Source organism: Suricata suricatta, chromosome 9, assembly GCF_006229205.1.
Source record: "Suricata suricatta isolate VVHF042 chromosome 9, meerkat_22Aug2017_6uvM2_HiC, whole genome shotgun sequence".
NCBI classification, from domain to species: Eukaryota; Metazoa; Chordata; class Mammalia; order Carnivora; family Herpestidae; genus Suricata; species Suricata suricatta.
In genome coordinates, this window is record NC_043708.1 from 112,438,163 (window position 1) to 112,448,980 (window position 10,818).

A 10,818-nucleotide genomic window follows, 5' to 3' on the forward strand; every position below is an offset into this window, starting at 1 on the left:
AAGATGTGGTGTGTATATATATATATATATATATACACATATACATAATGCAGTATTACATGGCAATGAGAAAGAATGAAATCTGGCCATTTGTAGGAAAGTGGATGGACCTTGAGGGTGTCATGCTAAGCGAAATAAGTCAGGCGGAGAAGGGCAGATACCATATGTTTGCACTCATAGGTCTAACAGGAGACCAGGAGAAACCTAATGGAGGACCATGGGGAGGGGAAGGGGGAGAGAGAGTTGGGGAGGAGAGGGACGCAAAACATGAGAGACTATTGAATACTGAAAACAATTGAAGGTAATGGAGGAGGGCACTTGTGGGGAAGAGCACTGGGTGTTATATGGAAACCAATTTGACAATAAACTATTAAAAAAAAAGGAAAAAAAAATTCTCACCAGGAATATTCCTTCTGTTTTATTTAGCTCTCTCACTGTGATTTTGTCCTTTTCTTTTATTTGGGGCATCTTCCTCTTTTCTCATTTTGTCTAACACTCTGTGTCTACTTTTATGTGTTAGGGGAGTCAATTAGGTCTCTTGCTTTTACAAGTTAATGGTCTTATGAAGAAGAGGTGTCCTCGAGTACAGTGTCTCCATTTCATTAGAAGGTGGTGCTGTGGAGTATTGAATGCTGTGTGTTCAATGTACCCTATCATTGTGGCTGAGCTGTGTTTGCCTTCAGTACAATTATCTGCAATGGCTTACCTTGCCTGTTGTGGGCAGGGTTTGGTCACACCGAACTGCATAGTGCTTTCCATGTGTTGTCACCTGGGATGCTCCCATTTGTGGGTTGGTCCTGCAGTCGACCACTGCTGGGGCCATGGTTGACCTGGAATGTGGTTATCTTCCCCTCCTACCCAGGCAGGAGTCACTTTGGAGTGGTGCTGGCCTCTGTTATCACTCCTTTAATGGTAATGGGTTTTTATCCCTTCTGTATGCTTTTAATATTTTTCTTTGCATAGATTTTTGTCAGGTTTTCTATGAGGTGTTTAGGTGTGTTTTTCTTTGTACTTACCCTACTTGGGGGGTTTGTAGAGCTACTGGAAGCCTTGGGCTGAGTTTTGGAAAACTTTTCCTTTCAAAAAATTTTTTTCTTTTCCATTCCCTCTGATCTCTTCTTCAGGGACTCTACTTATACTATGTTAGACTTTTTCACTGTGTTCCACTTACCGCCTTTTTCGTGTTGAGTTTTCATATTTCTTTTCTCTGCACTTTCACATGAATATTTTCTACTGTCATATTTATCCATTCACTGATCTTCTGCTATATTTAATTTGTGGTCAGACCCATTCATTGAGCTTTATTCTAATACTTTATTTCCCCTTTAAAATATCCATTTGAATATATATTTTTGTTTTTTCTCATTAAAAATTTTTAAAATGCATTTTTACTTAAAAATGCCTTTTATAGCTTTTAAGTAATCAAACCTGTGAATCTATTTTGCTTTAAAAAATGTAAATGTGAAAGGTAAGGTTGTCATCTCCTTGGACCTGGAAATGAATCACTAATCCCTATCTCATCATCCCCCTGCCTCATATTATCAAGGTTTGCTTTGGTTGTCTTCATTTTTTTATTAGTTTTTTTTAATGGATTTGTCACATATTTCTATGTGGCAGTTATTTACTTTTGGCACTTTGAAGTTATTTCATTGACTTGCACTAATTATTTCAGTTGTCAGTTTTATTGTTACTACTCTGAAGATAGTCTGGCTGCTTATGTAAGGTTTTCTTTTTTTGATTGTTAGCAGTTATTTTATTTTATTTAGAAAATTCATTCATTTTGTGATTCATAGTACCTCTCAATCTATAGCATGATATTTTGTTTTGTAAAATTCTCAACTTTTATGTGCTATAATCCCATTTTTGTTTGTCCTCTCCTGGGATTTCAGTTTTACTTGTCTTTTAGACACTTCATTTCTTATGTCTGTTCTGCTCTTTTCTATTTTTTATTCTTTGTTTTCATTCTAGATATTTTAGTCTGATTGAATTCACTACTTTCTTAGTAAACCTGTTCTTTGAGTTCTTATTCATTAAATGTTTTTTTTTTAAGTTTTATAATTTCTATTTGGATCTTTTTAGGTCTGTACTTCTTTGAGGAAACTTTCAATATGGTCTTTTAATATTCTGCACCATATTAAGTAGAATTGCCTTAAAACGTTTGTCTCATAATTCCATTATTTGGATCATGTATAGGTATATTTCTATTTTCTGTTTTTTTCCTTGATTTTCAGATATTTGACATTTCATAGTGTGCCTGATAACTTTTGATTGGGTGCAGATATTATATGTGGATAATTTAATACATAATTTGATGGCTAAGATGATATTATATTCCCTAGAAAATTTAGTTTTGTTTTTGGCAGATGTCTAGGGACATTGGCAGTCATAGTTTAATCCTGTCAGATGTTGAGATGATTCAAAGTGGGCTTCATATTTTGTGAGGGCTAATCTATTTCTAGTTTACTCTTATTCTTGGGATGAAACTCTGGGTTTCATTCTAATGCCTGGGGTTACTCTGGACAGATTTGGTTTCCATTCCTTTGCGAGTCTATTGAACTCTGCTCAACTTTTCTGCTTATGCTGCTGTGTCCTTTGAAATTGCCGGTACCTCTAGGGCAAAAGCAGCCCTGATTGCTGGACTCATCTCTTTAAATTTCTTATTTTCCCTGATCTTGACCCTCTAATTGCTTGCTTTCTTCACTTTTTTCTGGTGCTTTAAACAAATGTTAAAAAATATTTTGTTCAGCTCTTAACAGTTTTTCTCAAGTGGGTGTTTGGTCTGAATTATCCAAGCCCTTTATAAGCAAAAGGGAAGTTTATTTAATACTCAGGTAATAGTTCATTGCAGGTATTCAGCATTTAGTCTTTCATATTGTAATTCAGGGACCAAATTTACTTTTGTTTTTTGACTCATTGTCAAGAGAGTTCTGTGCTGGATCCTCTGCATCTGGCCAGTAAGTGGGAGGAAAGGGAGATAAATAAATGGTGATGCATGAGCTTTTAAGCAAGGGCTAGTAATTGCTTATCTCATTTTTGCCTATATTTTAGTGTGCAGAATTTAGTCACATGGTCATCTATCTGTAAGAAACCAGGAAGTGTTATCTAGCTTTGTAGCAGGAGAAAAATCTAGTGGTTTTGGTGAACATATTGTCTCTGTCCCAGAGGCTGTTATAATAATTTATGCTTTACATGGTAATGTCTCAAATTAGGGTAATACTAGTGGATTTATAGTTTGAAGATAGATGTAGGGGTAGAATTGATAATTGATAACTGTTTTAACAGATCTCAAAGCAATGTAGCTCATATAAAATTCCTATTTATTTTTGTCCATTGTAATAGTCTAGACAGCCTCAGTTCATCTATGGCTTTATTCAGCCTTTAGAAAGATGTGAAATACTAGTAAGATCTGACAAAGTTATCATTCTGTTAGGGAAATTGAACCAGTTACTCAGTTTCTCAGATAAGCTTGTGGTTTGTAAAAATGTAAATGCTATGATTGTAGTGTTAGAATTGTAAATACTGCAATTCTTAGAGTTTTAATGTACTCCTGGTGTTCAGTGACTGGTAATCTTATCTTCATTCTGCTTAAAATATGAAGGGCTTTAATAATGGGAATTTGAATGAAAGGGTCTTAGGGCACCTGGGCTAAGCATTCGACTTGGGCTTAAATCATGATCTTGTGGTTTGTGAGTTCGAGCCCCACACAGAAGCTGTGCTGACAGCCTGGAGTCTGCTTTGGATCCTCTGTCTTCTCTCTGCTTCTTCCCTGCTTGCTCTCCCTCTCTCTCAAAAATGAAATAAAAAACATTTAAAAAAGGATCTTTTCTGAATTGTTTGGAAAGCTGGAAAACCATCTTAAAAAGGACAGGAATTTCATTTTATGAGCAAGCAGTATTATGAATGGATTTGAAGAATTTCTAAGAAGTAGATACTTTTATGGAGGTACAAACATAAGTTTAATAAACGGTGCTTAAAACCAGATCAGGATTATGAACAAAGTTGCTTAAAGTGGAAATAATCCAGAATATTTTAGTTTTAGGAGAAAGATAGGTTAAAACTTCTTTTTCCAGTCTAGGAGCAAGCCTCAGAAATTATATACTTAAATCATAAACTGGGAGTTACACATAAAAACTTTAATTCAAGACTGATGTTTATTCCTTATATTGAAACATTTAGAACTTGAACAGCCTCTGCAAAATCTCCATATGGCACTAGGTGGCACACTGTGACTTTGGATGAAAATATTTTGTTTAGGTCTCCTGGAAGAAAATAACCTAGATGAAAATTTTGTTTGAAATAGATATCTATAATGTTATGAAGTATCTCATAGTCATTTATTGAATACCAAACCCTGATGCTGAGATTAAAATGTTTAAAACTATTGTACTTTAAGTTATTACTGACATCCTTATAATAATAGGGTTATTAAAAATGAAATGACTAGAATTTATGAGTTTATTGAAGAGTTCACTCAGCATATATTATAGAATGCACGTGTACTTTTGTGGAAAAATGGTTTTCAGTCAGGTGCTGTAGTAAGATGAATGTTAATAATGTTTTTGCATATGAAGTATTAGAATTCAGAATTAAAATAGAGTCTTGAACTGGTAGCTCTTTATCTGAATGTGTGCATGTGTCCTGAGTATAAAAGAACTAACTTTGCAAAATTTGTGGTAGAACTGAAATGTTTATAGAAGAAAAGAATAAAAGAATATTAGATTTCAAGTTTTCTGTTCAGGTATTACTATAGCATTGCTATCTTGTAATCACTTTAGTTCCTAGAGATTCATTACTTTATGAAGACTCTTGAGAATAATGTGTAGAATAATGAATTTTGTGATCTGATATATATCTCCTTTATCTATCTATAAGATTTTATGTGATTGCATAATTATTGGAAATACCTGAAATTATCTGAAAAAGCCAAAAATGAGGCCACCTATTTAAACTTGTTCATCTAGCCTGAAAGGAATAGTTATACTTCTTGGATAAACAGTGCTTAAGTAGACTAAATAATAGATGCCAACCTCAGTTATCTACAGAGCTAATAATCATTGGAAGATGTATTTAATCAAATGGAGATTTTATAGTATGAAATTGATTGGAAAGTATGGAAACAGAGATGATTCAAGAATTTTGCATAGGATGAAGTTGGAATAGTGGTCACAGATTAATGAGTTTTGGTGTAAGTTTATGAGTTAGGTAAGTAGATGCCATGTGGATATCCAGTGTCAGGTCAGAGGAATGAAGCAATGTAGGGGTAGATATTTATTTTAAAGATGCATAAATTAATTTCTGGTTACTTTCACACAAAAGGCATGATTGAGTAGTTGTCACAGAGAATGTATGGCCTGCAAAGCCTAAAATAAATAATTATTATCTGGCGCTTTGTAGAAGTTTGTTGACCTGTGATTTAGAGGGTAGTGTCTTTTTTCTTCTCCTCAAGTCATACTACTTGTCAGTAAGTTTCTTTGTTTGAGAATAATGTGTTGCTTGCTTTCACAAACTCCTGCAATAAACAAGCAATTAAAATCAACCAGTAGGTGAGGAGAACCCAAAATGGAAAGTAGAGACTAATATACTTCAAGTGAATAATGTAATTACACTGAAAGTGGTGAGGATGGAAAGTACTAAGAAGTAATTTTGGAAAACAAAATGCAGTGCTTTGTATGCTGTAAGGTTAAAGATAAGAGCAGTATAGAAATGTAATCTTATTAATAAACGTGTTTCACAGAGATGTGGGCTCGCAATTATGAAACTATTTTATGTATGTATTAGAATTGAACAGATAAGTGAATTTAGGTAATGAGAACTGGGTTTCTGACTGGCAGAGGAAGAAACTACAAACAAGGAAAGGGAAAGACTAAAATTGAACCGTAGGTGTGGGATTGAAATCAGAGGGGTCAGACCTGTGACATGTAAGTGGTGGTGCTGCAGTGTGGACACAGCAGCATTTGTGCTTCTTAGGGCACATTTCCAAACCGAAGATTGTATTTGTTCTTGAAATAATTTGTTTATTTTTAAAGTTGTAAAATCAGTCTTTCTAGAAATAAAAAATCTGTGACTTACTTTCTTTTTGTTGTTTAACCTTTCAATTCCAAGTTAGTTTTAAGTGTTTGCTTTATGAGAAAATATGAGAAATAGTAAATTTGTCAGCCAAGTATATTTTATATGTTGACTAACCCAATAGGATAATAAATATTCACTTTTCTCTATATAGGCTTCATTCCAGCGCTCTAATAGTCATGACAAAGTAAGGAGAATAGTTGCGGAGGAGGGTCGTACAGCAAGAAACCTGATAGCTTGGAGTGTTCCACTAGAAAGCAAAGATGATGATGGTATGTATTTTTTAAAAGTTTCATTTTTGTTGTAAATTAGGAGGATATATTTAGCCCTGAACAGTAGATAGACTGAAAACAGTTTACAATTCAAACTCTTGGGCAAATTAGCATGCATTAAATAGGAAATAATTTTTTTGTTGCTTTTTTGTCTTAGCGGATATACAAATGGTTTCATGAAAGTGTTAGTTTTGCTCTTTCACATAGGAAGGAAGGTGGCTTGTGATCAGCATATTAATTTTCTTTTTTAAGTTATAGGAGATTTAGATTTTTTTCTTTTATTAAATTCTTCAGAAAATAAACAGGCTTCAAAAAATTTACTATATTCACCACAGTTATGTAGGTACAGTTTAATACAATGTTTTAGAATATAAAAAATGAGTATATTTCTTTAGTTATTATTTGAACTAGTCCTTTCACTTTAGTGGGTATAATGATTGGATAGTGGGGATCTAGAAGATTGGATAGTGATATTAAAAAAAGGAAGGTGGAATGTGCCAAACAGCACCTCACTTTGAAGTTTTCTGAGGGCTTGTGGAATATTCCTCAAATTGGGTTGGTGTGATGTCCTTTCATGATTAGATTCAGTTATATATTTTTGGAGGGATTTTGTAGAAAATGTATTCTTTTCAGGGCATCATGGGAGGCACATGATAGTGGTTTTGTTTTGTTACTATGATGTCAACAATTACCACTTGGTTAAGGAGGTATCTTCTGAGTTTCTCCACTGTTAAGTAACTAGCTTTTTCCTTTGTAATCAACAAGTAATTTGTGGTAAGATAGTTTGGAACTATGTAAATATCTCTTAAACAGTCTACCTACTGTTTCAGCTTCTGTTGATAATTCTTAGCTGAGTACGTTATTACTCTGGTGGTTGCAAAATGGTGATTTGCTAACCTCAGTGTTCCTTTTATATTTATTAGTTGACTTTTTTTTTTAAAGATTTATTTATTTTTGAGAGAGAGAGAGCACAAGTGGGGAAGGGACAAGAGAGGTGGGGGACAGATAATCCAAAGCAGGCTCTGAGCTGACAGCAGACAGCTCGATATGGGGCTTAAACTCCTGAACCATGAGATCATGACCTGATCATGGAGGCTCAAATGACTAAACCACCCAGGTGGCCTGAACTTTTTTTGTTTTAAGTTTACTTATTTATTTTTGGAAGAGAGAGAGAGTATGCACACAAGCGGATGAGGGAGACACAGAATCCAAAGCAGGCTCCAGGCTCTGAGCTGTCAGCACAATCTGACTCAGGGCTTAAACTCACAAACTGTGAGATCATAACCTGAGCCAAAGCCATCGCTTAATCAACTGAGCCACCCAGGTATCCCTATTAACTGACATTCCAATGTAAGGAAGAGCTTTCGCTTTTCCCTTTGTATTTATATGTGTATGCTTATATTTATTTAAATTTGCATGGGGTCATGATTTCTTATTTAATGAGTTATAATCTATCATTGTATTTTGATCCCAAAATTGATCCAGGTTTGTCTTAATTGTTCTATCAGTGGGAGACCTGTTTTAAGCTGGCTCCTGTTTCCTTTTGACATATTCCTCTTCTTTGAGAACACCCTTACCCAGCAGGAGGTTTCAAACTATATGAGTTCATCTGTGTTTTATTCTTTTGAATTTGCTTTATGTTCCCATAATTTTTACATTTAATTTTGTTTTTCATACCTTTTTAAACATTTATTTTTATTTTATCTTTCCATTTGTAGTTTATTCTTACATATAGTGTGAGGTGTGGATCTAATTTTATCTTTTTCCATATGGTAAACAAATTGCTCCAGCATCACTTACTCTAAAGTCTATCTTTGCCCCATTTTTTTGAGATGTCAGCTTATCAAAAGTTGAATTTCCATATGTAGTTATAGTCTATTTCACTAGGCTGTTCATCAATTAATGTGTGAAGACCATGCTGTTTTAATTTTAGAGGCATTATAGTATATTAAAATACCTGTTTGGGGCGCCTGGGTGGCTCAGTTGATTAGGCGTTCTACTTCAGCTCAGGTCATGATCTCATGGCTCAGTTTCAAGCCCTACATTGAATTCTGTGCTGACAAGTCAGAGCCTGGAGCCTGCTTCAGATTCTGTATGTCTCTCTCTTTCTGTCCCTCCCCTGCTCATGCTTTGTCTGTCTCTCTCTCAAAATTAAGCATTAAGGAAAAAAAAAAAAATCTTTTGGGACTAGCCCTCCCTCAGTAGCTTTTCTTTACCCTACGTACTTTAAGGTGCAGTTACTTTGAATCAAAAATTACCAAATAGAGAGGGAAATTAAATTTATCTTTAAAATTTTTTTAAATGTTTATTTTTTGAGAGAGTGAGGGTGAGTTGGGGAGGGGCAGAAAGAGAGGGAGACACAGAATCTGAAGCAGGCTCCAGTCTCTGAGCTGTCAGCAGAGAGCCTGACTTAGGACTCTAACTCATGAACTGTGAGATCATGACCTGAGTGGAAGCTGGACAATTAACCAACTGAGCCACTGAGGCACCCCAAATTTATCTTTTTAAATTTAGCTCTATATTAGCTAAAATTTTTTTAAAATTTAAATCTAAGTTAAGTAGCATATAGTAGAGTAATGATTTCAGGAGTAGAATTTAGTAATTCATCACTTACATATAATACCCAGTGCTCATCCCAACAAGTGTCCCCCATGCCCCTTTAGGCCTTCCCCCTACCCAATACTTGGCCAGCAACCCTCAGTTTGTTCTCTATGTTTAAGATTTCTCTTATGGTTTGTCACTTTTTGTTTTTACTATTTTTGCTTCCCTTATGTTCATCTGTTTTGTATCTTAAATTCTACATATGAGTGAAATCATATATTTGTCTTTCTCTGACTTATTTTGCTTAGCATGATACACTCTAGTTCCATCCACGTTGTGGCAAATGGCAGGATTGCATTCTTTTTGATTACCGAGTAATATTACACACACCCATATATATCCCACATCTTTATCAATTGGTCAGTTGGACATTTGGGCTCTTTTTGTACTTTGGCTATTGTCAGTAGTGCTGCTATAAACATTGGAGTGCATGTGCCCCTTCAAATCAACACTCCTCTATCCTATTAATAAATACCTAGTAGTGCAATTGCTGGATCATAGGGGAGTTCTACTTTTAATTTTTTGAGGAACCACCATACTGTTTTCCAGAGGGGCTGAACTGGTTTGCATTCCCACCAGCAGTGTAAAAGGGTTCCTCTTTCTCCTCATCCTTGCCAGCATCTGTTGTTGTCTGAGTTGTTAAATTTAGTCATTCTGACAGGTGTGAGCTCGTATTTCATTGTGGTTTTGATTTATATTTCCCTGATGGTGAGTGATGTTGAGCATTTTTTCATATGCCAGTTTACTATGTGGATGTTTTCCTTTGAGAAGTGTCTATTCAGGTTTTTTGTCCATTTCTTCACTGGTTTATTTGTTTTTTGGAGTGTTGAGTTTGATTTCGTTCTCTATAGATTTTGGATACTAACCCTTTATCTGATATGTCATTTGGAAATATGTTCTCCCATTCCGTTTGTTGCCTTTTAGTTTTGCTGATTGTTTTCTTTGCTATTAAGATTTTTATCTTGATGAGGTCCCAATAGTTCATTTTGGCTTTTGTTTCCCTTGCATGGAGACATGTCAAGTAATAGGTTACTGCAGCTGAGGTCAAAGAGGTTGTTGCCTGCTTTCTTCTCTAGGATTTTGATGGCTTCCTATGTTATGTTTAGATCTTTAATCCATTTTGAGTTTATTTTTGCGTATGGTGTAAGAAAGTGGTTCAGGTAGGTACATCTGCATTTTGTTGTCCAGTTTTCCCCTCACCATTTGCAAAGAGATGATGTTTTCTCCACTGGATATTCTTTCTGCTATGTCAAAGATGAGTCGGCCATACATTTGTGGGTCTGTTGCTGAGTTCTCTGTTCTGTTCCATTGATCTGTGTGTTTGTTTCATGCCAGAACCGTACTGTCTTGATGATTACAGCTTTGTAATATAGCTTTAAGTCTGGAATTATGCCTCAGCTTTGGTTTTCTTTTTCAGGATTGTTTTGGATATTCAGGGTCTTTTCTCATTCCATACTAATTTTAGAATTGTTTTTTCTATCTCTGAAGAATGCTGGTGTTATTTTGATAGGGATTGCATTGAATGTGTAGTTTGCTTTGGGTAGTATGGACATATACAAGGAACTCACCAAACTTCACACTCACAAAACAAATAATCCAGTGAAGAAATGGGCAGAAGACATGAACAGACACTTCTCCAAAGAGGACATCCAGATGGCCTACAGACACATAATACGATATTCAACATCACTCATCATCAGGGAAACACAAATCAAAACCACACTGAGATACCACCTCACACCAGTCAGAGTGGCTAAAATGAACAAAGCAAGAGACTATAGATGTTGGAGAGGGTGTGGAGAAACGGGCACCCTCATACACTGTTGGTGGGAATGTAAATTGATACAGCCGCTCTAGAAAACAGTGTGGAGGTTCCTCA

At 35.3% G+C, this 10,818-nt stretch overlaps 1 protein-coding gene across 3 annotated transcripts in view; it reads left to right on the plus strand.

Moving 5' to 3' along the window:
- Positions 1-10,818, plus strand: part of SCAPER (S-phase cyclin A associated protein in the ER) — a 515,685-nt gene that overhangs the window by 23,059 nt on the left and 481,808 nt on the right. For 2 of the 3 annotated variants that reach the window (XM_029951067.1, XM_029951068.1), the window contains exon 3: positions 6,221-6,338. The exons of the other annotated variant lie outside the window; for it this stretch is intronic. In XM_029951067.1, the coding sequence (XP_029806927.1) occupies positions 6,221-6,338 (118 nt within the window). The remainder of the gene's footprint in view (positions 1-6,220; positions 6,339-10,818) is intronic. 3 annotated transcript variants of the gene reach the window in all.